Raw genomic sequence first — 26745 nt, 5'->3', positions numbered from 1 at the left:
TCTTAGGGTCACAGGGAAATTGAACAGAAAATACAGAGGGTTCCCACTTTCCCCCTGTCCCTCAACTTCCCCCACTATCAACATCTGCCCCTAAATGGGTACGTTTGTTGCAATCAGTGAATCTATACTGATATATTATTATCACTCAAAGTCCACAGTTTTCATTTGGTTCACTCTTGGGGTACATTCTATGGGTTTTGACAACTGTATGTAAAGACATGTATCCACCATTACAGTACCATACAGAGTAGTTTCACTGCCCTAAAAATCCTCTGTGCTCAGCCTATCAATCCTTCCTTTCCCCCATCCCTGCAAAAGTTGATCCTTTTCCTGTTCCCATAGTTTTGCCCCTTCCAGGATGTCATCATATAATTGAAATCATGGACTATATAGCCTTTTCCGATGGGTTTCTTTCACTTAATAATATGATTTAAGGTTCCTCCATGACTTCCAGGGCTTGAGAGATCATTATTTTTTAGCACCAAATAATATTCCATCATCTGGATGGACCACAGTATATTCATCCATTCACCTATTGAATGACATCTCGGTTGCTTCCAAGTTTGGGTAATTAAGAACAAAGCTGGTATGGACATCAGTGTGCAGGTGTTTGTGTGGACATACATTTTCAACTCTCTTGGGTAAACACCAAGGAGCGAGAGATGGAACAAGCCCCACGTGCAAGTGCTTTTCAAGCCCCTGCCAGCATCGCTTTTGCTGATGCTGTATTGACCAAAGCAAGACACATGGCCAAGCCCAGATTGGGAGTGGGGAAGTGATGAGAAGGAGTAGAAGTGACCTCCCAGTGGGAGGAGTAGCCAAGTCATTTGCAAAGACAAGATGCCTGCTGGAAAAGGAAGAATTTTGGTCAGTTTTGCAATCTACCCCACCCTGGTACATGCTTTTGAAATCTCAGTGTTCTGCCTGAAGTACAAAGGTGTTGGATTCTGGCCCATTTGAAATGTAAAGAATGGGAAAAGCTGCTGGATTAGATGGTTTTGGCAGCTTTGAAGTTCAGAGGGTGAAGATAATTGTAAGTTTCACACAGTCAGCTTCTTTATTCAGCAATACTTGTGCAGCTCGTACCACGTGATGGGCACGGGCTGGTGGGGGGGTACCTCAGGGAAGGAGAGAACGTCCTTTCCGGGGAGGGAAGGGGATGGAGACAGGAAAGAGAGTAACATGTGCCATGAAGGAAGAAATGGGTGATGTGGTGGGAATGGAGGGGGTGAGGAGGGAGAATGTGCTCTGTGTGGGGAGGTGGGGACCCCCAACCACTGAGCTGAGACAGGAGGGTGAGGAAGGCCAGAGAGGAGGCTGCTGGGAAGGAGCCCTGCTCCCTCTCCTCTGCCCTTCCTCCCCCTCGGCATCCTGTCTTCATCTCTGCGTTTCTAAATCAGAAGCCCCTGGGGATCTTGTTAAGGTGCAGGTCTGCTTCAGCAGGTCAGGGCTGGGATCTGAGAGTCTGCATTTCTAACAAGTTCCCTCTGATGCCCAGAGTCTGCGGGTGGGGGAGCCCTGACCCTTCTCAGGCTGGGACATCCAGGTTCAGGGAAGGGCTTGGCCGGTGGTGAGGAGAGAGGGAGAGAAAAAGGGGTCACCCCTGGCATCAGGGGGCCCCATGGCTGTTCTCTCCTGGGACACTCAGCTGACCCTCCTGGCTTCTGGGGAGGAGTAAGCTACAGAAGATCACATCCCCTCACAGGGATCTCAGAACTGATGTTTAAGCATCTTTGGGTACCATTTCAGATGAGGAGAGTGATGCCAGGGGAAAGAAAGTTCCTGCCAAAGGTCAGCAAGTGAGTGAACAGAGCCAGGACTGGACACCAGGGCCCCTGACTCCTTCATGCGGGCAGCATTTATCAAACCCCTCCTGTGGGGCAGGCCCTGTGCGCTCCAAGGAGTTCTTTGGCTGGTGGGGAAGATAAAAAACAGGCACAAAACGGCAGATATGGAGGCTGGGACCGGTCAGGAATGCATGGCAGAATTGAAGTGAGGATAATATAGCTGGGTTCAGGGAGCGATGGGGTTGAGAGCAGTTGGGTGGATTGAAGAGCTGTTCAGGAGGTAACATGAAGAGGCCTGGGTGAGCCAGGGTGACAACCGATGGTCAGAGAGGAAGGAGGTTGGGGTGGGTGAGGGCATGGACGGAAGTGTCGTCACTGGGGTGGGGACGGGGGAGGAGGAGCAGGGGTGGGGGATGGGGACTTTGCACCTGCTGAGTTAGAGGGGCTGAGGTCTGGCAAGTGGAGGTGGCTGGACACTGTAGTCGGGAGGGCAGGAGAGCAAGTGGGGCTAAAGTACAGGCAGTTGCTCTGTGGATGAACTTCTAGAAGGAATGAGTGACTCTTGGATGCTCCTAATGACATATTAGTAGAGGCAGCACAGAGATATCTGGCTTTGCTGATTCAGAAGGCTTTTGTGAATCAGTCAATACCCCAGGTCTGAAGGATGTGGTCCATCGGGGGGGGTCATTGCTTTGCTTTGCACTTGGACCACTTTATTGTGTTCCTCAGTCCCCCTCCCCCAGCTAGCACGGGCCCAGGCTGGGGGGACGAGAGGAGGTCCCCCTGTCTGTAGTCTTGTTTCCCAGACTGGTTCTGGGTTCAGCGGCAGAGGCATCACCTGGGGACACGTTAGAAATACAAATTCTCAGCCCATCTCAGACCTATCAACTCAGAATATGCATTTTATTAGAGCCCCAGGGGGTGCATGAGCAGTGGCCCAGGTGAGTAGCTCTCCATCTGGGTTACACACTCGAATCCCCACGAGAGTGTTATGGAATCCTGGCCTGGGTCCCTCAACCCAGAGCTTCTGATGTAGTTGGTCTGGGCGAGTTCCCAGGCTGCAGGAAGGTTCCAGCTCCCTGGGTGACTCCATGCCTACCCAGGGTGAGAACCCCGGTCCAAGCCCCCAGCCTTCTTTGAGGGACTCGTGCTGGGAATGTTGAAGGGCAGCGCCTTTGTGGAAGCCACTTTGCATCTTTGGTCCTCATGTTAATCTACCCTGTCGCCTCTGCCTCTTAGGAGCTCAGAGGAGGGCAGGTGATGTGGAGGGTTGAGGGGTGTCTTAGCCATGAAGGGCTGGCTGGCAGGCGTCTATTGTTTGAAACACATGCTGACCTCAGCAGCAGCAAATCCTGCTGAGTGAGGAGTCTGGGGGCTCCCTCAGTCCATTCCCTGAGGACTTCCATCTGGAGGAGAAGGCTATCAAAGAGTAGAGGGAGGAGAGGCCACCAGGCCTGGGTTAAGAGAAGGGGAGCCGGGGATGTTGTCTGGGTGGAGTGCTGGGCCTCCTCCCCCTCTCACCTGGAGCTAGGGGCCAGAAAGTTAGGTGTGCCAACTCCAAGGTGTGCCCGGGAACCGTGTTACTCAGGGGGAAAGCAGAAATCAAGATGCATTCCTTAGGGCTTCCCTGGTGGCGCAGTGGTTGTGCGTCCGCCTGCCGATGCAGGGGAACCCGGTTCGCGCCCCGGTCTGGGAGGATCCCACATGCCGCGGAGCGGCTGGGCCCGTGAGCCATGGCCGCTGAGCCTGCGCGTCCGGAGCCTGTGCTCCGCAACGGGAGGGGCCACAACAGAGGGAGGCCCGCATACCAGAAAAAAAAAAAAAAAAAAGATGCATTCCTTAATGCCTTGATCTTCAAAGTATGGCCTTTGGACCAGAAGCATCAGGATAGTTTGAGGCTTGCTGAGAATGCAGAATCTCAGGCCCTACTGCACTGGACCTATTGGATCAGAATCCATAGTTTAACAAGCTCCCCAGGTGACTCACATGCACGTTAGTTTGCGAAGCCCTAGTCTCCTGGGCCCCAGCTGACATGCATTGTCCAGGACCCACAGAGACAGCAAGTCCCGGTATCATGGAGGCTTTTCCTGTCCATGGTTTCCAGGCTCCTCTGAGGGGTCTGGTTATGGCTCTGGGCTCGGTGAGACATGGCAGGACCCAAATGAGCCAAAATGGGGCCCAAACATGGAATTTTCTTTCCAAGCAAACCTGAAATCTGCGCTCCTTGCACGTCTGCCAGTAGCTTTCTGCCCTGCACTGCCCTCTGGTGGTCATGGGGAGCCATTGCCGCCTCACGTTGCCCCTTCTCTCCTGTCAACAGCCCATGTCCCAGCTGACAATGGAAGGAGGAGGACCGTCCTGCTGCTGCCCTCTGCCTTAAGGCTCAGGGACCCCCAAGAACACAATAGAAGCAGTTTGGAAAACACTGGGCTTTAGCAGCAGGTTAGCAGATGGAGGCTGCTCTTTTGTCTGGGTGAAGAGTCCTGGTTCAGTCCTTCTCCCTGTCACTGCTGTGTCCTGGACCCCTTGTTGGAAGCCGTTCAGAGCTGGGGCATGGGCTGGAGGAGAGAGAATGAGTTTCTGTAGCGAGGACGTACAGGTGGGAGGTGGCTGGACGTTCAGGGAGCCCTGCGTGCTGGCTGCACGACACGAGGCAGCAGCCAGGTTGTGGAGAGCCTCGTGGGCCATTACCTGTTGGGAACTTTTCCCGAGGCCCACGGTTCCAGCAGGGCAGAGGCTTGACTGCATTTGCTCTGGGAGACTGCTTGATGGAGCATGGACTAATGTAGACACTGGGAGCTGTGAGGGGCCCATGCCATAGGTCAGAGAGCATGAAGGGCTTCATATGAGCCAGGCTTTGGTGGAGAAAGGCCAACACTCTCCCACACCCCAAAGAGAACATGTCAGCCCAGAGTCAGGAGCTGGCTGGGATGTGAGCTGGCCGGTTGTGTGGGCAAGGAGTGTCTCGAGAGACACACGACTTCGTGAAGTTTCTTCTAGGGCTATAACCCAGGTCTTCCCAAAGCTCCAAGAGCTTGTTTTCTTGTTGATAGGGAAGGAGCAGCCTGACTCCCTGCCCTGCCTGACCTAGTTCAGCTGACCACTTCCTGGGGCTCCAACACCTGCCAGGTCCATAGTAACCTCACTTCACAGATATTCTGGGGGAGCTGCCTTGGACCTCCGGTTGCCCTCCTAAGCCCAGGGTACTGGGCCCATGGGGTTACCTGAGGAAGAAAGAATGAGGGGCACAGAGTCCATGGGCTGGGTACAGGCCCCTGCCTCCCCCGGGTTCTCCAGGTCTCACTGTGTACCCTCTCCTGGCAGCTCCACCCCCCATCCAGGTCCATCCCAACCTGGCCCGCGGCTCCGGCTCTGGCTCTGCAGTGGACTCACTGAGCCATCAGGAACCAGTCACCTCTCCTCCCAGATCTTGGTTTTCCCACCCAAGGGGGAATAGGAGTTTGGCCCAGAAATCATCTAGTTCTTGCAGATGCCTTTGGGCTTTGAGAACCTGAGGTCCTGTTCCTCCAGCAGAAGGGCCAGGCTGCCCAGACCAGCCCCACCCTCCAACTTCCAGGGACCAGCCCTGCAAGTCTTTGTCTGAGTGTCTCTCCCTGTTGCGCATGATAGGCAGGCTCAAAAATCTTGGCCAATTAATGCATCCTGGGCAGCCCTCAACCACGACTCTGGGAGTTGGTGGACAAATGCCACAACTTCCTGGAGTGGGGCGACTCTGAAGCCCCCCGACAGGTGATCTCCAGTTGCCCGCAGTGGTGATGGGCTTGATGACACACCCTTTATTACCGGGCTGTCTGCCTGCCTTCCCTGCTTTCCTTCCCACGCTCCTATTGGTGTTTCCTGGGATCCTCTCTCAGATAGACTATTTGCTCTCAAATCCTTGTCTGAGGGTCTGCTTCGGGGGTGGGGTGGGGGGAGGAACCAAATTAAGACAATATCTAGCTAAGTCACTTTATTTTCCTGATTTTTTGGTGCAGTATGAGCCAGAAAAGGGTGTGGGGGACAGATCCCTGGGCTGGGGGCAGGGAGACCCTGCTTTTCACCTGTGATCTTGGGACATAGTAATAAGAATGAAGAGGTAGAGTTCAGGCTGGCCCTGCATTAGGGGGCTGTGGAGTGAGACTCTAAGAAACGCTGGCCCTGACTTCCTTTCTGGGGCAGGCCCTCTCTGCCAGGCTGGCCTCAGGCCCCAGGACCCTTGCGGGCGACCACAAAGCAGATGCCCTCATTGATGCAGTGGGTCTCTGAGTAGCTGACGGGGGAGTACTGGCACCTCAGCACTTGGCAGCCAGCCTTCTCCACCGTCTCCTTCTCCAGGTGGAGCCCAAAGAACTTCTTGGCGCCCACCATGTAGTGCTGGGTGCGCAGGGCTACCGCGGTGACTAGGTGCCCGCCCGGCTTCAGCAGGCTGACCAGGCCTCTCCCGGCCGCCCGGTAGGTGTCCACGTCATGGCAGGCGCGCTCCAGAGCCAGCAGGGTCGGCATGCAGTCAACTGGTGGCACCTGGGCGGGCCCCGGTGGGTGTGGCTGGTTCGCGTCACACTTCAGTAACCCGCATGACTGTCCTTCGGAGACGGGCCTCCTTCTCCTGCCGCTTGCTCCTGTGGGGGAGGGTCATGGAGGTGATGATGAAAATTATGACAACATCCCTCCACCCCTCGACCCCTATGCAGGGGCTCCCTATGGGCAAGGCCCATAATTTAACCTGTTGAGCAACTCTTTGAGGGAGATCGTATTTCCCCCATTATACAGATGAGGAAACTGAGGCACAGAGAGGGTTGAGTGATTTGCTCAAGGCTACACAGCTGGTAGGTGACAGGGGATTTGACATTTGATTCTTCCTTCTTCCTCTTTGTCCACTTCCTCCTTCCTCTCCTTCTATTTATCTTTCTTCTTGATAAATCAAAATAATTCAATTTTTGATATATTGCCTTATTAATTTTTCAAGTTGTAAAATATATATAACAAAAACTTGCCATTTAAATCACTTTAAATGTACAATTCAGGGGCATTAATTGCATTAACAATGTGTGCAACTATCACTACTGTCTGCTTCCAAAATTTTTTATCACCCCATACTGAAACTTTGTACCCATTAAGCATCATATCCGCATGCCTCCTCTCTGCAGCCCTTGACCCTTTAAATATGCTTTGTTAAACATGCTCTTTCCCATTGCTGGGCCTTGGCCCTTGCTGTCCCCTCTGCCTGACACTCTCTTTCCCCAGATCTTCACATCCTTTCTCCTTCACCTCACCCAGGAAGCTGCTCTGAGGGCTCCTCCTTGGAGAGGCTTCCTCTTACCATCTACTGTGGAGGGAATTGTACCCCCCTCGTACTCATATGCTGAAACCCTAACATGAATGTGATGGTATTTGGAGATGAAGCCTTTGGCAGGTAATTAGAGGTAGATGAGATCATGAGGGTGGGGCCTCTCATGGTGGGATTTGTGCCTTTTAAAAGAAGACACACTAGAGAGCTTGCTGACTTTCCTTTTCCTTCTTGTGAGGACACAACAAGAAGACGGCTGTTTACTAGCCAAGAAAAGGGCCCTCACCAGACCTGATCTTGAACTTCCAGTCTCCAGAACCGTGAGAAATGAATGTCTTTGTTTAAGCCACTGGGTCTATGGCATTTCTATGGCAGCCCAAGGTGATTAAGACACCATTCCACCTAACACAGCACCCCTACCTCTTGTAGGCCTCTACTCAGCTGAAGATTCTTCTCTAGAACACTTGTTTTTCCCTGAATATCTACCTCTATCTAGCTTGGTTGTGTTGTCTTCCCTACTAGAATGTGAGCTTCTTGGGGCTGAGACTTTATCTGTTCACTGTAATAGTCCCAGTACCTAGAAGCAGGCGTGACCATCAGAATGCTCTCCGTGAATGATGACAGGAATGAATGAAGCCCAGGCTGGGTTGATGTGGAGACCCTGTGCTTAGAGACCCTCCAGCTCTGTCCCACTTCAGGCTGCCCCTACCTATAACTAGGTCAGAGCCCCATGGCCCAAGGATGGGTCAGGAATTTAAACTCTGATCTTTGTCCTGGCTCTAAGGTGGCCTAGAGGCCACTCTCCATGTCTAGGCCTCAGTTTCTTCAGCTGCAAAATCAGGGCCAGCCTCCTGCCTGTCCCCCCTGGGGCTCTGGTAGATGGGTTCCCTCTCTGTGAATTGGATGGGGAAGGTGCCTGGAGGGGTCAGTGCTGTTGGTCTGTGGGATTTTGTAAGAGTGCTTCAGGGGGATTCCTTGAAGCCCATGTCTTCCCATAACAAGTCTCCCTCCAACATTAGGGTTAAGGAGAAGCTGCACCAGAGGAAAGTGAGATGTGTGTGGGCTAGAGCAATCAGGGGAGGCTTCCAGGAGGAGGTGGGACTGAAGCTGGTCCTGCAGGATGGATGGGATACAAAGTATGGAGAGCCCAGTAGGGCAACCAAAGCTAAGAGCACAGGCAGCTCTGAGGCTGGAGGCAGGACTCACTCAAAGAGAGGGAGGTGTTCTGGGTCAGAGACCCAGGTCAGGAAGAACCTGTAGGGAAATGGCAGGTGAAGCAGGGTGGCAGGTTTAGGCTCTGGCCTGCGGGTGATGGGGAGACCTCATCTGAGAAGGATGGTGGCCGTGGGTACCTGTCTCCCTCCAGCTCACACACGTATTGCATGGCTGGGGACAAGTCGTTGGCCCCTGGCTCCTTCTTCAGCCACTTCTTCACCTCCTGGGGGTTCTGCCCTGAGTAGTCTGAAGCGATGATCTCCCAGAAGGCTTCACAGGCTGAGAGCAGCTGGTAGATGGTGGGCCCTGGGCCAGTGTTGATCAGGACGTCACCTCTCACTCCTGCTGCAGGAGACAGTGTTTTCCAGGTGCGTGGGAGCGGGGGACACCCTACTCCACGCCCAGCTGTGGTGGATGGAGATGCCAGGCTCTGCCCTGCCCCAGGGCTTGCCAGCAGGGGAGGGTGGCTCACAGGGGACCCGACCCTGCCTTGGGTAGCAGCCAGGCTGTGTGGGGAGTCCAGACCCCCACGCCTGGGGCTCAGGGGGTGACAGCTGGTGGGTGGGGCACAGCCTAGCACACACCATGTCCCCCTGCTGCCCCAAGGGTTGATACCAGAGGCCTGATAGGACAAGTTCTGCACTTCTGGGCAGGTTTCAGATTGACTTCTTGGTTGGAACTGGTTTATTTCCAACAGTCTTCTAACTCTGGGTTTAAAACAATGGTGAGAGTGACCCCCCCCATGGCCCACTCTCCCACCTCTTTGTTGCAGAAGACAGAGCTTCTGATAAGGGATAAGACCTGAGCCAGCGGGTTCAAAACTGGCTCAGCCAATCATGGGAGGCAAGGGGATCCATGATGAGTTGAGGGGAAGGATCTTTGCCTCAGAGTAGCACTAAGTGCACTGCCCTCTTCTCCCTGCTTCCTTCCTCCTCTGCTCTCCATTGAAACACACCTATCTATTTTTCAAGGCTTAGTGCCAGTCCCTTCTCTAGAAAGTCTCCTCAGATGTCTCTGTGAGCCTTAAGCTTTCTTTCCTCTGTATTTTTGTGGACATTGCTTAATATACCATTCTTGGCACCGATTACATAGTAAAGCAATGTTTGCTGAGTGACTAAGTAACCCCTAATTGTTCAGTATACTCCCTGCCCAACTGTGCATGGCAGCCCTGCGTTAACTGATCTTGAAGTTTGCTGCTGCCACTGACTGGCAGTCTGACCTGGGCTGGCCACCCCCCTCTTTCCCACCTCAGCCTCTCTTTGTGTGCACTGAGGAACCTGGGCGATAATCCCTGCTGATCACCCAGCCTGACTCCCAAGAGCAGGGTTTTGTAAACTGAGCTGTGGTTTGGCTTTGTGTATCCATGAACTCTCTTAATTCTGAGTAAAAGATTAGGAGTGTGACTGTGTGTGTGTGTGTGTGTGTGTGTGTGTGTGTGTGCGCGCGCGCACGCATGCCTGTGCACCAGAGCTTTCCTCAGATTTTCAAGGGGATTCATGAGCCAAGGCTACAAAGCCCGGCTTTAAGGGAAGACAGGCAGAGATAGTCAGATGCAGGCAGTGTGCTCGTGTCTGTTGGCTCAAATCCCCTCCAGCACGAGCCTGTGAGCCCTACAGCTCAGGAGTTACCTTCCCATTTCACAGGGGGAAGAAACTGAGACTGACTGTCATAGACTCAAGCCTGGCTCTTTGGCTTCTAAGGCCAGTGCTTAGGTCCCGCTCAGTGGCCACCCAGCAGAGGTCCTCATGGGTTCACAGGCTGAGCTGCCTTTGCAACAACCTTGGTGAGCAGTGTCCCAGAGGACAGGTCCCCTGCCACCGGCAGCTCTTTCTGTCAGGTGCAGCCCTGTCTCTCCCTGAAATGGAGACCGGACACTCACCGGAAGAGAAGGTTTCAAAGAGGTTTTTCAGGTTAAATTTCAAGATTTCATTTTCAGCTACGGTGCCTGAATCGAAGGTGTAGTACATCTTTAAGAAGTCCTGGGAGTCAAAACTCTTTCTTGTAGTCCTCTCCCGTGTACAGCTTGCCCTCCGTTCTAGCTGGGACCTGGCTGTGTTTCCCATTGCTGCAGTCCTGTTATATCCACTTTCCTCTCCCTGCCTCTTCCCATCAGGAGTTTCATAATCTTCTTAGACAGACCCTCCCGCCCAGGGAGGAGCTCAGATTCCACATAGTTGGAGTCAGGCCACGATGTTGGCTTTTCTGGCCGGAGTTTATCTGTTTGATAATTATCTCAACACAGAAATGCAACAGGGTGGCCAACAGGTGCTCCTGGGGGTTCTCAGTATTTGGCTCCTGAGAGGTGATGTTTTGAATGTACGTACTGCTGGTGAGGGTTAAGGGTGGGAGAGCATGAAGCAGAGGGACAGCGCCACAGAACTAAGAGAGAGACACAGATGGACAAAGACACAGAGAGACCAAGCATCTGAAATAGGTCAAGGATGCTTCCCTCTTTGGGACTGGTGGAAAAATGAGACGAAGAAAGGAAAAACCCGTAGGGTGGAAAACAGGATGCAGAGGTGGCTAAGATTTCACTGACTGAGGTCAGTGAGCTTGATCTTGAAAATAGTTTGTCCTGAACTTGGTTAAATATTTCCTCCTGTCTTCAATCCTGTTTACTCTATTTGCTTAATCAATCCTTTATTTTGCTGAGGGTAAAAGTAAACTTAACCAGGGCCCCTGAAAAGGTTGGGAAGCCTCTGTTTGCACAAATCATTTAAAAACTATTAGCATACATAAACACAACATGTGATTAAATTGCATAGAATTTGTGCACACACACACCCACACGCACACACACGAAAACACTCACACACATATGACTACCAGTAAAACTAGGAAAAGACGAATAAGAGCAGTGGGTTGTATCAGTGACAATATCCTGGTTGTGATATTTACTATGTTTTGAAAGATGCCACCATTATGGAAACTGGGTAAAGCATACGTGGATCTCTCTGTATTATTTCTATAGCTGCATGTGAATCTACATGATCTCAAAATAAAAGTTTTATATAAAAAAGTGTTGCCAGATCTCTTTCAAAAATTCACCTAGGGCTTCCCTGGTGGCGCAGTGGTCGAGAGTCCGCCTGCCGATGCAGGGGACCCGGGTTCGTGCCCCAGTCCGGAAAGATCCCGCATGCCACGGAGCGGCTGGGCCCGTGAGCCATGGCCGCTGAGCCTGCGCGTCCGGAGCCTGTGCCCTGCAACGGGAGAGGCCACAACAGTGAGAGGCCCGCGTACCACAAAAAAAAAAAAAAAAATTCACCTAAGGGGCTTTCCTGGTGGCGCAGTGGTTGAGAATCTGTCTACCAATGCAGGGGACACGGGTTCGAGCCCTGGTCTGGGAAGATCCCACATGCCGCAGAGCAACTAGGCCCATGAGCCACAGCTACTGAGCCTGCGCGTCTGGAGCTTGTGCTCTGCAACAAGAGAGGCCACGATAGTGAGAGGCCCGCGCACCGCGATGAAGAGTGGCCCGCGCTCGCCGCAACTAGAGAAAGCCCTCGCACAGAAACGAAGACCCAACACAGCCAAAAATAAACAAATAAATAAATAAATAAATTTTAAAAAATTCACCTAAGAGCAGAGGTTTCAGGTAGCAAACTGTAGTGTGTTTTGCAAATGGGCAAGTCTGGGGCCCTGGCCTGTAACATGTGCCAGGTGTGTCCCCCACCCTCCTTTGCTGCCATCTTCACAACAATCAGTAGAGAGGATGTTGAGACCCTCTCCCCTCCCGTTGGAGACGAGGAGGATGAAGGTGACAGGCCTTTTCCCAAGGGGGTCCTGGCAGCAAGTCTAGGTCTAGGTACAGATTCAAGGCCCATGTCCAAAGCCAAAATAAAGACCAGCTCCAAACCTTATTCTCTCCCCATCATACTACGCAGTCTATCCAGGTCCTTTAGCTGTGCTGCTCAAACTAGTGTGCCTGGGAATAGCCTGGGGACCCGGCTAAATGCAGATTCTGGTTCCCAGGTGATACTGAGGCCGCAGTGATGTGAGCTGCACAGCCCCAAGTCCTACCACCCAGAATCAACATTTATTTTTCAGGTTTTTGAGTTTCAACAGAATAGAAACTCTATTTTATTGTTTTCAGTGCAAATTTCCCCCTCTTCTGATATTACTAGAACCTGTACTTGTGGTATTTCCACTCAGTGAGAAAAGGGTCGATTATATAATAAATGGTGATGGCACAACTGCCTGTCCAGTTGGAAGAAAATAAAGTTAGACGTCTCTCCAATTTGTTAAAAAAGTATGTTATATTCAGACTCAATTAACATAAATTCTAGGAGGGTTAAAATCATTGGTGACACTGAGTGTATCATATTTGTCGCAGGGTTTCTTGTTATCAATGTGCCCCCAGACACGTGAACCTGCAGTGGTTTTGCAGGGCCGTAGAGTCACCGTGTGTGCCCCGCATGCCTGCTTGGTTGTCCCAGCACGGGGTCAGCACCCCTTCTCTGTATCACTCTAAATGAGCTGGTAATGTCAGTTTTTAGTGCTGCCTAATAAACAGTACACAGAATCCAAGTAACTTGACTTAACTGCTGCCCAAGTGGTTGACAGGTAAGAGACTTACAGGTGTTCACTGTTATAAATAATCTTATAATTAATATCCTCATGCAATAAGCTTTTTCTGTAGTTTGGATTCTGGCTTTGGGCTGGATTCCTAGACATAAGGTTAATGGATCAATTTTTTAAAAACTTTTTGTACAAATAATTTAGGTAAATACTTGCCAAATTATTTTTCTAAGGAAAACAATGCTTTTGCTGTTTATTGTTTCAGGACAAATATTTAATTTTTCTTTAATAAAATGTGTTAAATTATTTTTCCTTTGGGCTTGTTTCTATCTAAGCTTTGAAAATCCTTCCATGTCCAGAGATCTGATAGCTATCCAATTGTGATAGCTTCTGTGATGGTTTTAAAAAGATATTTAGCCTTTATTTTGGTGTTTGGTATGAGATGAGGCTCTGTGTGCCTGCTTACAACTCACTAGAGAAAAGTCTTGTTTGCCCCTGCAAGTTCTGGACTCATTTCTTCACCCCACAGGCTCATGTGGGAAGAAAGGTAACAGGGGTATCAGAGCGGGAGATGCTGAGATGATAGTTTTCCTAATCTGGAGAATGAGATTGATTCTTTTCTCAGCTGGTCGACTCTCAAGCAGTTTATTTTCTTGATAGCTTGAAAATGTGCTCCTGTGTTTGAAATTAAGGCAGAAGTCTTCTTAAATGGAAATTTTCCTGAGTTATTCAAAAGTCACAGTATAGAAGGATGTTTAAGATGATGCAGACATTCTTAAAAGGGACTGAGACAGCCCTGGCATCAACAAAATATTGTCAAATTGATGAAGGCAAACCTTAGGACAGTGGTTCTCTCCCAGGGGTGACTTTGCCTCCTTTCCTCCCTTGATCATCTGGCCAAGTCTAGAGACATGTTTGGTTGTCACAGGTGGAGACTGGGTGCTACTGACATCTGGTGGGTGGAGGCCAGGGATGCTGCCAGAGATCCTTCAATGCACAGTTGGGTCCCCCACCCCAATAAGGAATTATCTGGCCTGAAATGTCAGTGGAGCTGAGATTGAGAAACGCTTCTTTAGAACACATCCATAAAAGACTTGACTTTGAGCAGATTACCCTAGTGCTGTGAAGGCCCCTGGTTAGGCTAGAGTCAGGATGTGTGCTGGGATGGAGAGGATGGAACTGGTGGAGGCCAGAGGGTAGAGGCTCTGGAATGCCAGGGGGTTTGGATCCATTCCTTTGGGCAGCAAGAGTCACTGGAGGCCCTGAGTTGAGGTGGGCCTCGTCTGTTCATTCAAGGACATCCAATTGCAGCAGAATGAATGAAAGAGTGGTCTCCTCTCACCCCACCTGGGCAGACCCCTGGATGCCCACATCCCATTGCTGGGGTTCTGGGTTCATAGATGTCCTCAGTTCAATTCTGGAAATGTTAATAGATGCTAAGCTGGGCATCTTCTATGTGTCTCTCACTATCCACTCTCCATCCTTCTCCATCTCTTGTGAGCCCCAGAAGGCTGACTCATGTGGACTGTATTAGTGACTCCCTTGCCCTCTGGATTTCTAACGGATTTTGCAGGATATTGTGGGGAGGTAGGAGAGGGAGTCTGGGTATTTATTCTTTTTTTTTTTTTTAAGGAAACTTGTCTCTCTTTTTTTAAAAAAAAAAATTAATTAATTAATTAATTAATTTTTGGCTTTGGTCTTTGTTGCTGCGCCCAGTCTTTCTCCAGTTGCGGCAAGCAGGGGCTACTCTTCGTTGCGGTGCGTGGGCTTCTCATTGTGGCTTCTCTTGTTGCAGAGCACGGGCTCTAGGCGTGCGGGCTTCAGTAGTGTGGCTCGCAGGCTTAGTTGCATACACGGCATGTGGGATCTTCCCGGACCATGGCTCGAACCCGTGTCCCCTGCATTGGCAGGCAGATTCTTAACCACTGCACCACCAGGGAAGCCCTGGGTATTTATTCTTCAGCTCCTTTGCTGTCAGCACCTGCAGGAGGTCCTCTCCGTACAGCTCTGTCTCAGCTCTAGGATAATGGCTCCTCCCTGCTACTCGCCCTGGAGTACTGTGATGGTTAATTTTGTGTGTCAAATTAGCTGAGCCTTGGTGCTCAGATATGTGGTCAGAAATTATCCTGGATGTTTCTGGGAGGGTGTTTTTGGATGAGATTAACATTTAAATTGGGGGACTTTGAGTAAAGCAGATTGCCCTCCATAATGTGGGAGGGCCTCATCCAATCAGCTGAAATCCTGAATAGAGCAAAAGACTGACCTCCCCTGAGCAAGAGGGAATTTTGCCAGCAGATGGTTTTCAGACTTGAACCGGCTATTGGATTGCCTCTTTCTGGTTCTCCAGCTGGTCCACCCTGCAGATTTTGGACTTTGCCTCCATAATACTCCGTAATTGAGTGAGCCAACTCCTTAAACTGAACCTCTTTATATATATTTTTTATGTGCACACACACACAGCCTGTTGGTTCTGTTTCTCTGGAGAACCCTAATTAGACTAATTAGATTAGAAAACTGAGTCTGAGAAAGATTAAACAATCGGCCCAATATCTTCCAGTCAAGAGTGTAACCGCTGCCCTCCTGGACAGAAAACAGGAGCCCCAGGCCTAGTCTGGAGAAGATTCTGGCTGAAGTGTTCAGAGAGGCCATTCTGGGGGTAGGGCCTTTAGGTTCAAGGCCAACTGGGAGCCTCCCCTGCATGTCCAGCCTTTCCTGGGTGGCTTCCTCTGGGAGGGAAGACAGGGACAGGCAGCTGGGCTGAGAAGGAGATGACCTGGGAAAATGGCCCAAGGCTGAGTTGAGGGTGGCCTGGAAACTGCAATGAAGTGTGACTTCCAACATGTTGCCCGGAGCCTGGGCTTGGGGCCATCTCTCAGCCTGGGGGGTCACACCTGGCCAGGCTGTTCTCCGACCAACCCTCCTGCGCCTCTTAAACTTCTCCTGCCTCCTCAGCAGGACACTCCCCCGCACTGTTCCCCAATCAACTGTGCAGAGTGACGTCATGGCCACGAGAGTCTAGAGGCCATTGCCCAATCACCGTGTCACCGGAGGTGGGGGACAGTTATGACTGGGAGGCAGGCAGATGCCTCGAGACCTTTTACAGATGGTTCAGCTGAGGCCCTTGGAGGCTGAAGGTCCCGCCAGTAGGTTTGGGGCAGGACTGAGACTCCACCCAGCACTACTAACGCCCCGTGTAGGGCTTTTCCCGACCCTCCTTACAGCCATATCCTGACTCGGCCACAATCCCACTGTTTGCCCTTGGCCATCTCGGGGTCTCTGAGGCCTGGCTGTGCCAGGGCAGGGCTGGGCTTGACGACCTTGAGAGCTTTCCTTGCCCCACCCCAAAGATCTAGGGGCTAACGGAGAGTGCTTGGGAACAGGTGCTGTACTCTCCTCACTGCATTTCCTGCTTTCTGGTCCAGCATGCAGCTCCAGAGCTGTGGGGAGACAGCCCCCCACCTCCTGCATAACACCTGCCCAAAGACAGGGACGGGCCCCAGCAAGCCCCCCACCTCAACCCCCACTCCCTGCAGCCCCTAGAGAAGACCAGGCTTCCACCCCGGCTGGCGGCCTTGGACACCTTTCCCCCATCCCCCACCTGGGTCCCTGGAGAGATGCTCAAGGGGCTGCCAAAAGTGGCCCCTCTGCTCACCGGCCAAAGGTCCTGTGGAGACACTCCAGGTTAAACTTGAGCCTCTCGGCCTTGGACTACAGGCTGCAGCTGAAGCCATAGTAGATGGCCAGGTAGTCCCTGGGCAGGAAGTGCTTCTGGTACCATCGGTCCCCGTGAGGCTGCCTTCCCTGGTGGCCCTGGGTGTGTGCCTCCCATGCAACTGTAGAGCACCCACGGACACGGTTTCAGAGTCTTGACTCAGTATGTTAAAGACAAGGAAGCTTCTAGACAGTGGAGAATTGGTAAATGTTTCACAACCAGTTCTAAAAAAAGAAAAGCACTGATTTGTGATGACTGCAGTTTCCATGGTGTAAATACTCCCACCATGGTTGATTTCAAGCTCCCAGTGGTTTAACAATCGGCTCGGAAAATTCCTAAAAATTTAGCAGTTGGCTCTCAAATGATACACGTCAGTTTGAGTATACCACTGCCTCCAGACTGGGGCTGGCAGATTTGGCAAATAAAAATATAGGAAGCTCAGTTAATTGAATTTCAGAGAAACAAAATACATTTTTTTTTAGGGTAAGTGTGTTCCCAAAATTGCACAGGACATACTTATCTGAAATAAGTCTTATTTGTTCATCTGAAATTCAAATTCAACTGGGTGTCCTGTATTCTATCTGGCAATCCTACTCTAGCCCTGAATGGGAAGAGACACAGCCCAGGAATCATGGCTGCTGCTAATACATAAGGTGCCTTTGTGCAAATACATAAGGTGCCTATGTGATTTGTTAATTCTATCAGTTTTCTACATTTATTAGTTGACATACAAATGTAACGACCTTCCTTCCTTCCTTTCTCTCTCTCTCTTTCTTTCTTACAGTAAATATGGACTCATGGATTCTTATTTCTCTTCAATGGGTTATGATCTATATTATTGTCATTGCTTACTCTGATGCACAGATTTGGCCAGTAGGAGTCCCTTTCAGCTGGCTTGTGCGTTCTTTTGACATGTTCCTATCATTCTTTGAGCGCTTCCTTATTAAGTCCTCCTTGTCTGTCACTCTCAGCTGAACCTAATGCTAACCAATATAATCAGGCATGGGAGTAAAAGCAAAGGACTGAGGGCTCTAGGCTGCCTTCTTTTGCTCTGGTCCCTGAGACCCATCACATTAACTGCCAGCACGCGAAGTGGTCCATGAAGCAACCACCCCCGAACCTGAGTTGACCTGGGGTGGTGCGGATAGCTACCTGCTCCAAACAGCCTCCTTTGGAGCAAAGGACTCAGGCAGAGAAACCTGGGAGAAAAGAAATCCTACAACAATCTCCAAGCACTGACTTAAAATTGAGAATGGATCCCCCTGTCTTGAGGGAGACTGGAGTGGAAGGGAAAATCCCAAATGACCATCAGCTCAGGAGCATGGCACAGCTCAGGAGAATGTTCCAATAGCCACCCTGCAGCAGGGTGCCCAAGTCAGGCCATCAGAGCAAGAGCCCCAGACCTTGCTGTGTACTAAGAGGTCAGAGAAGCAGGGGAAGGGAGAGCAAGAAGCAGAAGATGGAACATTAGGAAGAGCAGGAGGCCTCCCCAGGGCAGTTTTCGTGTCAGAGCATACACAAAAATGATAATGTGTATTGGGGTAAATGGAGAAGGCTGCTCATGGCTGTACAGCCTGTGATCTCTGGCCAGATAGGTTTCAGCCAGCTGCCCTGAGGCCCAAGGAGGTCATGATCTGAGCACACCCACACCGAATTTGCAGTGGGTTGGTGTGGACGATCCCATGGGGAAGCCCTGGTCTAGCAAACCCTGGAGAGAGGGACCACTGCCTGCAGTTAGGTTTTTACTCATTCCTGGAGGTTTGTATTATTTAGGTTGAAAAGATAAGCTGCTGTAACAAAAGACACCCCCATCCCCACTTCCAAAAATAAAAACAAACAAATAAATAAATAAACAAAGCCCAAGCCAGATGGAAGTTTACTTCTCTTACTTGTAAGCCTCTGAATTCCAGGCCCCCTGGTGACTCTGTTCCATGTAGTCATTCAGGGAACCAGATGCCTTCTGTCTTATTTCTGCCACCCCCTAGGGAAGCGTGCTCAAACGTAGGTGAGCATCAGAATTACACAGAGGTCTGGTTTAATACAGATTGCTGGCACCACCCTCAGAGCTTTTGATTCAGTAGATCTGATGAAAGGACTGAGAGTTTGCATTTCTAACAATTTCTCAGGTGGTGCTGGTGTTTTGGGGGCCACAGTTTGAGAATCACTGCCCTAGGGTGTTGTCTTGTGTTTATGGTCACAGCACACACCCATAGGTGCAGCTGTGCTCTGGCTTGCTGGAGCGTGAAGAGTCTGGAAAAGGTGGAGCCTAGTCTTAAAGGGCTGGCCCTCTCATTCCCTCTCACTGGTGACCACTTAGTTCCATGGCCACATCCAGCTTCAAGAAAAGCTGGGAAATACAGTATGGCTGGGAAGCCACTTGCCCTGCTCCAAATATATTTTCACGAAGGAAGGAAAGAATGGATTCTGTGGGCAATCAGTGGATTTTGCCACAGTGTTTTGGAGGAATTTTCCATTGATTTACTTGGACCAGAATTTTTATGTAGAATGCTTTCTTAGGGGATATTATATTGTGATTTCCAAAGGGTGACATCATATTGTTTCAATCAGGAACTACTCACAAGTTGGGACTGACAACTGTGTCTGAGGGTCTGGGGTCTGCACTTAATGGTGAAAGCATCAGGATGTGGAGTAACTGTCAGAGACTGCAGTTTTCCCCAGAGAAGAAGGCATCTTTTTTTATCTGGGCAGTGCTAAGGAGCTTTGCTCAAGAATTTCTCAGGGCCATTTCAGAGTGAGTGTGGAGGTAGTAGGATACATACACACACACACACACACACACACACACACACACACACACACACACACACACACACACACACTCACACACACACACACTCACACACACACACACATATATATATATATGAGAGAGAGAGAAATCTGCAGGGCAGGCTGGCAGTCTGGAGACCCAGGGAAGAATTAATGTTGCAGCTTGAGACAAAGGCAGTCTGGAGACAGAATGCCATCTTCCCCGAGGGGCCTCCGTCTTTTCCTCTTAAGGCCTTCCACAGATTGGATGAGGCCCAACCCATTATGTAGGGTAATATGCTTTACTCAAAGTCGACTGATTTAAACGGTAATCTTATCTAAAGAAATACCTTCAGAGCAACATCTAGACTGATGTTCAACCAAATATCTGGGTACCATGGCCTAGCCAAACTGGCACATGAAATTAACCATCACAGATGTGGAAGAGAATTACACATACTTCTTGATTAAAGTAGCCACATGCTCAAAGTTTCATTGGATGCCTCTGCTTTCCCCTCACCCTGTGCCTGGATGGTCACACTACGCAGGCCTGCCTGAATGGCCCTGCTGCACATACTTGCACAGCCCGCTGGACCCCATCACTCGGAAAGTGAGAGGGTCTGGAATGCTGTGGGCTTGAAAGGCTGAGACCCTCACCGGGGCTGTGGCTGCCCCACGGCGCCCTGCCCGAGTCAGGCTGGGGCCTGGGTTTTCCCTCCCTCTGCAGTCTCACGCTGGTAGCCTTGGGGAGTAGAGACTAGGAGGTGAGGTTGGGAGGTGGCCAGTTCCTTCATGTTGCCAAGGACAGTGGCCTGGGCTGGGCCCCTTGTCCTGACCTCTGGAAGTGGTGGCCGGAACAGTTGGGAAAGACTGAGGGTCACATCATTAAAGGACTTTCATAACGTCCTTCCAACGCAGCTGGTCCGGACATGCTGCACCTTGTCAGACCCGTGCTCCCACCTCCCTGAGCCTGGGAGGACATGGTCACGGGGACAAGCATGTGTGCTTCTGTTCTCTGGAAACTTCTGACTCAGGGAAATGCCCAGCCCTGCCCTCAAGGGGCTCTAAGTTGGAGGGGGATCCATTCAGTCAGCTCCCTCTCTGGAGTGTCCTGGAGGAGGCACTACATGACCTTAAACTCGCACAAAACAATGCAGCAGGCCTACCTCCCTGTTGCAAGACCCATACCGTGCCTGGTGCACCCTGCTACCAGCGCCCAACGGCATACCGGGAAGTATCAGGGACCCCATAAACTTCTATGGTTAGACTCACACAAACGCAGGAGCTCATTCTCAGATGCATAGAGCCTCTGCTGCACAGTGATATATATGATTTTATACACATGCATGCACGCATGCCCGCAGAACCCTTTCTGTGTTCTAAGACATCTAAATTGTCCCTCCAATGTAAAGTCCACTGAATGTCCCTCAGCCCCCGTTTCCTCCCCCACTTCCTCTGGACCTCAGGGGCATTGAATCAATTAATAATACGCCTTGGTTCATGACATCTTCTCATCGCTGGTCCCTGCAAGGCCATCTTTTATTAACTAATGAACCAATAGAAATACTATAGCAAACACTTATGAAACAAATGTCCCCATGACACCCAGAACACTGACAATTACTTATACTTACCCTTGTGGCTCTCCCTTACCCAGAGCCCTTGCCTCCCACTCCTGAGGCAGCTGCTCTCCTGAATCATGTGGTCTTCATTCCCTTGCTTTTATTTTTGAAATGCTATGCTGAATCTATATTTCCTACAAATTATGATTTTTTTGGTTTACTTTGTTTTAGGTTTATATGGAGATCTGCTGTATGCCATCTTTGGGGGGTTAACTTTCTCTTTCACAATTCCATTGCTAAGCCCAGTGAGTAGTAGTCCATTGGATTTCTGAGTAGGCAAATGAAATGACTGCCTATCACTAGTGAGGCCAACGCTCATCTTGGCTAAGGCTGGTTTTAGGCCAGTGTGTGGGGTGGAGATACTGTGTTTGCATGCTCTATAACTCTGGTTTATTTAGTGGCTCCAGGGGTGGATCCTGGAACCACTTGGAACTTGGACAAGCATTAAAAAATGCTTATATGGAACTTGGACAAGCATTAAAAAATGATTATAGGTATTTATAATGGTTGGGTCTTTATTTTGATGATGTTTTTGTCACATGTCTGCATGTTCATTGTAAGGAGTCAGTTTTGAGGACCACCACCATTCACATTCTGGCAGGGGAGCTGGACTCCCTTACAGTACTCTGTGGGATTCTCCAACTCACAGGAGCACAATGCAAAAAAGTCAGGATGACTGGCTGGGATCTGTTGCAAGAAATGGGATATATGATGCAATCCACTCCCTCCTCCAGATTGCTGGCAGGACACCCTTCACCCTTCCCATACTGACCGGATTGTCCCCCTTCATGTGGCATCTTAAAGTTATCTTAAGGTTATTGTATCCCTAGGAGCCAGCTATGTATCTGGAAATACAATGCATTCTTGTGCTTCTCTTGCTTAACCATTCCATTCCAATGTAGTAAAAAAAAAAGTCCCACAGTCAGGCAAGTATAACACACACACACACACACACACACACACACACACACACACACTATGTCTAACCTAAAATCTACCTGGATTACTGATTGTTGTAATTGCCTCCTAACTCAACTCTCTGTTTCTACACTCACCCCTCTACAGTCTATTCTCAACCCCAAAGCCAGAGAGACCCTGTTAAAACCTAGCTTAGGGCCTGTCTCTCCTCTGCTCAAAAACCAATTCAGAGTAAAAGCTCAAGTCCTTCCAAGAGTCACAGGCCTTCATAGTGGGTCTTGCTGCCTCATTCCCTCCTGGCCTCCCTGTTTCACAAGCACTCAGGCTCGATGCTGTCTCAGGACCTTTGCACTTGCTTCTTCTACCTGGAGTGCTCTTTCTCTGAGTATCTGCATGGCTTTTATCCTGTCTTTCTTCAAGTTTTTGCTGAAATACTACTATTTAAGTAATCGTTATGGTCTAATGTTTGTGTTTCCCCTAGATTCATATATTGAAATCCTAACTGCTAGCATGATGGTATCAGGAGATAGGGCCTTTGGAAGTGCTTAGGTCATGATGCTGGAGCCCTCTTGGAGGGGATTCGTTCCATTACAAAAGAGGCCCCGCCAAGTTCCCTCACTCTTTCTGCCATGTGAAGATGCAGTAGGAGGATAGCCATCTACGAACCAGGAAGCAGGCCCTCACCAGACACTGAATCTGTCAGTGCCGTGATCTTGGATTTCCATACTTTCCTTTTGAAATAAATCTAGAAGCATGTATGTTGGCTTAAAGTCAATAATATGTAAGTAACAGTATAGGTTTTATGGACTGAATTGTGTCCCTCAAAATCCATATGTTGAAGTTCTAACCCCCAGTACATCAGAATGTACGTGTAGCTGGAGACTGGGCCATTAAAGAGGTAATTAAGTTAAAATGAGGTATTTAGCGTAGACCTAATCCAGTTGACTGGTATCCTTTTAAGATGAGAAGATTAGGACACAGACATGCAGGGGAAGACCATGCGAAGACACGGGGAGAAGGCGGCCATTTATATGCCAAGGAGAGAGACCTCAGAAGGAACCAACTCTGCTGACACCTTGATCTTGGACATCTAACCTCCAGAACTGTGAGAGAATACATTTCTGTTATTTAAGCCACTCAGTGTGTGGTACTTTGTACACCAGTGCTAGCAAACCAATACACTGGGTGATGTGCTGATGGGGCGGAGATTGTGAAGGTGGTCCCCAAGTGACTGAGTTTGGGGAAGCTGGTACTGGGCAAAGGCATGGGTTTGGTTGGAATCCTAGCCTTGTCAGTTCCTAGTTGTGTGATCTTTAGCACAGTGTTAACCTCTCTGAATCTCAGTGTCTTGGTTTAAAGAATGGGCCGATAGTAAGCACCTTGCCTGGAAGTTGTAGGATTAAAGATGTGATAATGTGTGTAAATGCCTGGTGCTCAATAACTGGCAGTCTCCTTATGGGAAAGCAGGCACCAACGGTGCCAGGGATTCATCCTGTAATTTGAGCACCAAGTCAGCAGAGAGTCCTGGGCCTCCTTATCCCTGCAGCGGAGGCCAACCAAGGTGAGTCAGCCTGGGGGAAACCAGGAGACGGCTGAAGTGCTGGGGGTGGACCTCTAGGGGCCACTTCACTGTGGGTTTACTCCTCTAGGAACCAGGAGCCAGGCACTCTCCCCAATTCACACCTTGTGAGATGCGACTCAGATTGGAACGGCGACTTGTTCTAGGCCACCCAGATGGACAGGGCCAGTGCCAGGACCAATGGAACAGCGACTTGTTCTAGGCCACCCAGATGCACAGGGCCAGTGCCAGGACCCAAGCCCGGAGCCCCCGGCCTGATCCCCGGGATACACGGGGCTTGTACCTTCTGGGTTCCGCCTCCAGCTCTCAGGGCAAGTTTGAAGGTTGCTCCGCCCTTTCCCTCCCGCCTTCCCAGCCCGCGCGCTCCCAGGGAAGGGGCGGAGTTCTCCGGCTCTGATGACACCGTCGCCACGGCAACGCGGCCATACTGGCCGCAACGGACCCGGGATCTGGGGCCGCGGCGCTGCGGCCTCGTGGGCAGACCGGAGCATGGACAGCCTGTTCGTGGAGGAGGTGGCGGCCTCCCTGGTCAGGGAGTTCCTCAGCAGGAAGGTATGTGGCGCCGCCCTCACAGCCCTGGGAAGTTGCTCAATTTTGGGGGTGGCGGGGGGAACAGTCTGGAGGCACCCCTGCAACCTCTGCACCTTCGGGGAGGGAGCCCTTCCCCTGCCCGCTGCCTGCCCTAGAGATGCCCGATGCAAGCGCCACTTTCCCGGGCCTGGGGAACTACCTTTCCCAGGAGCCATTTCTGTCACGGTGCACTTCCCGCAAAGCGGGGCAGGACCGCGGCCGTCCTCCCGGGCGTCTCCCTCCAGGGCGCGCGAACCAGGGGCCTGGGCCCTCTCCATTTCCCTAAAGTCCACGAGGCCCTGGGAGCCCAGCAGGCCGGCCTTGCCGCCGGCCTCCATAACCAGTCCCAAGGCTTACATCCCACTAGGAAAGAACTTCCCCTCAAAGGAAATCCAAAGGGCTAAAAAAAGTTCTTGCCAGTCAAACCTTTTAGTCCTGTTCATCAGTGGGAAGTTCAATCGTTGAGGTCGTTTTGTTTTTAAGTTCTCCTATTGTCTTGTCCCAGGAGAGTTTTCAGAGAACTCAGAAGCTGGGGAGGTCCTTGGCTCCCACCTGCCCTGACAGTGGAGATGAAGGCAGGCTGGGCAAGAGGTCTCTGGGGGTCACTGTGTATGGGTGTGTAGGGAAAGCACCCACTGCTGACCCAGGCTGACCACCTGCTATGTGTTTGGTTTCCTCCTGGTGTCATTTTGGGCGGGGACGATGGGCTCTTGTCTGGCATTAAAAGACACACACAAACAAAATAAAGTGTTTTGAATGGGGGAAAGGGAAGTGCTTTGGAGTCAGAGGGAACAGTTCAAATATCCGCTATTAATTAGCAGCTCAAGCTGGAGTACCTTACTCACTGCCTTGATTTCCTTAACTGTAAAAGAGGAATAATAAGACCTACTTTTGGCAGATTTATAATGAGGATTAATAATAATGTACGGGCAGGTCCCAGCCACTGTATCTGGCACATAGTTGGCATTCAGCATTGTCTCCTCCCCCATCTCTGATGTGCACCTGTTTTGAAAGTGTCTTTCTTTGCTTCTTTTTTTTGTTTGTTTTTGCGGTACGCGGGCCTCTCACTGTTGTGGCCTCTCCCGTTGCGGAGCACAGGCTCCGGACGCACAGGCTCAGCGGCCATGGCTCACGGGCCCAGCCGCTCCGTGGCATGTGGGGTCCTCCCGGACCGGGGCACGGACCCGTGTCCCCTGAATCGGCAGGCGGACTCTCAACCACTGCGCCACCAGGGAAGCCCTTTCTTTGCTTTTTGAAAATGTATTTTTATTTAAAATGCAATGTGGCCTCACTGTACCTGCTCTGTGTTTATGACTAATTGACCTGCCATCACCTAGTCCTGGCTACACAGGGGATATCAGTGATACACCCTGTGAGGCTGACCACGGCCATCGTTTCTTTTAAGTCTGGGCTACCGAGCAAAACTCTCTGAGAGTTTTCCTCATGCCTATCCTTTCTCGAGTACAAACGAAATCCAGAGACCTCACCTGATATCCAAGGCTCCCCTGTAGCTTGACCTCACCTTACAAGCCCAATCTCATTTCCAGCTTCTCTCACATGCTTTCTTTTTCCTGTTCCACCCATGGCCCATCCCAAGTTCCATTTCCTTCAAGATGTCTCAGGTAACTGCGGCTGAAATAACTGACTTATTTGTCTGTGGTTTGCTCATCGGTGCTCATGTCATAGTTTATACATCTGCCTGTCTCACGCACTAGACAGGTCCACAGAGCTGACACCTGAACGGGGTGGAACCTTGGCAGTGGTCTGGTTCACTTGGTCTCCTCTCCTTCCTACTTTTCATCGGGGCACACTAAAGCCCCGAGAGGAGAAAGGAGTTGCCTGCAGTCATTCAGAAAGTCATGGAGAGCTGGAACTGCAGCTCAGGTTGGCTGCTTTGCTCATCACCTTCTGCTCCGGGGCAGAGCCTGTGTACTCCCCTCAGGCCTTGGCACAAAGGCAGGTACCGAGCGGTTCTAACCAAGAGAGTGCCCATCGTGGTGCAAGGTACCTTCTAGATGCCTGTTTATTTTCTCAAATCCTCATAACAGTCCTGAAAGAGGTATAATTATTCCCTTTCACGAAAGACTACGATCAGACTGGCAGGCGAAGAAACTTGCCAGGGTGAGCAGGTCAGATCATGTCACTCCTCTGTCCAAAACCCTCCATGCGCTTCCTTTTGCAATTAGAATAAAATCCCAGGGAAGTCCTCACCAGGGCCTCCCAGGCTCCCCATGACGTGGCTGCTGGCTCCCCCTCGAACCTCACCTTCCACTACTCCTCCTCTACCTTCCAACCTACTTTGTACCCAGCTACACTGGCCTCCTCCAAGCGTGATCCCCCTGCAGGGAGAATCATGACAGTCTCCTGGCAATGGCAGGGTCCACCAAGGTGACTCTTCTGGTGCCCTAGCCTTCCAGGCCTCCCTCCTCTCGTGCCCCAGCCTCCCTCTCCTGCAGGGGCCTGTCCCATCTGACCTTTGACACTCCTTCCAGGTGGTCATGCCCTAGGCTTGTTTCCATAATCTCAGTTCCAAGCATCCCATCGTCCCTCACTTCCAGCTCACCCCCATCAGTAGCCTGATATAAACTATTCTTCAGCCTCACTCCCATCTCCATTCCACTGTTCCTGCCAACTTTTCACCATTCCTCAGCCCTCTGTGACCTCTCCTCATGTCTTACCCACCTATCATTGTAATCACGCCCTCAACACCATGCTCAACTCCCTTGCCTGTCTCTCCCTTCTTTATACTCCTCTGATGTTAAAAATTC

General features: G+C 50.7%; 2 protein-coding genes across 2 annotated transcripts in view; one reads left to right on the top strand and one right to left on the bottom strand.

Moving 5' to 3' along the window:
* Positions 1-5987: 5987 nt before the first annotated feature.
* Positions 5988-20514, bottom strand: INMT (indolethylamine N-methyltransferase). Its single transcript, XM_007130013.2, is given in 6 exon segments — positions 5988-6356; positions 6358-6406; positions 8427-8634; positions 10169-10280; positions 10282-10339; positions 20477-20514. Coding segments are annotated over 6 exon segments (834 nt in total).
* Positions 20515-23825: 3311 nt separating this feature from the next.
* The window catches only part of MINDY4 (MINDY lysine 48 deubiquitinase 4), a 105405-nt gene continuing 102485 nt past the window's right edge, over positions 23826-26745 (top strand). The window contains exon 1 of the mRNA XM_007130014.4: positions 23826-23959. Within this exon, the coding sequence (XP_007130076.2) occupies positions 23897-23959 (63 nt within the window). The 5' untranslated portion in view covers positions 23826-23896. The remainder of the gene's footprint in view (positions 23960-26745) is intronic.

Source organism: Physeter macrocephalus, chromosome 5 (assembly GCF_002837175.3).
Source record: "Physeter macrocephalus isolate SW-GA chromosome 5, ASM283717v5, whole genome shotgun sequence".
Taxonomy (NCBI): Eukaryota; Metazoa; Chordata; class Mammalia; order Artiodactyla; family Physeteridae; genus Physeter; species Physeter macrocephalus.
Note: the sequence above shows the minus strand (reverse complement) of the source record. Positions and strands in the feature narration are given on the sequence as shown.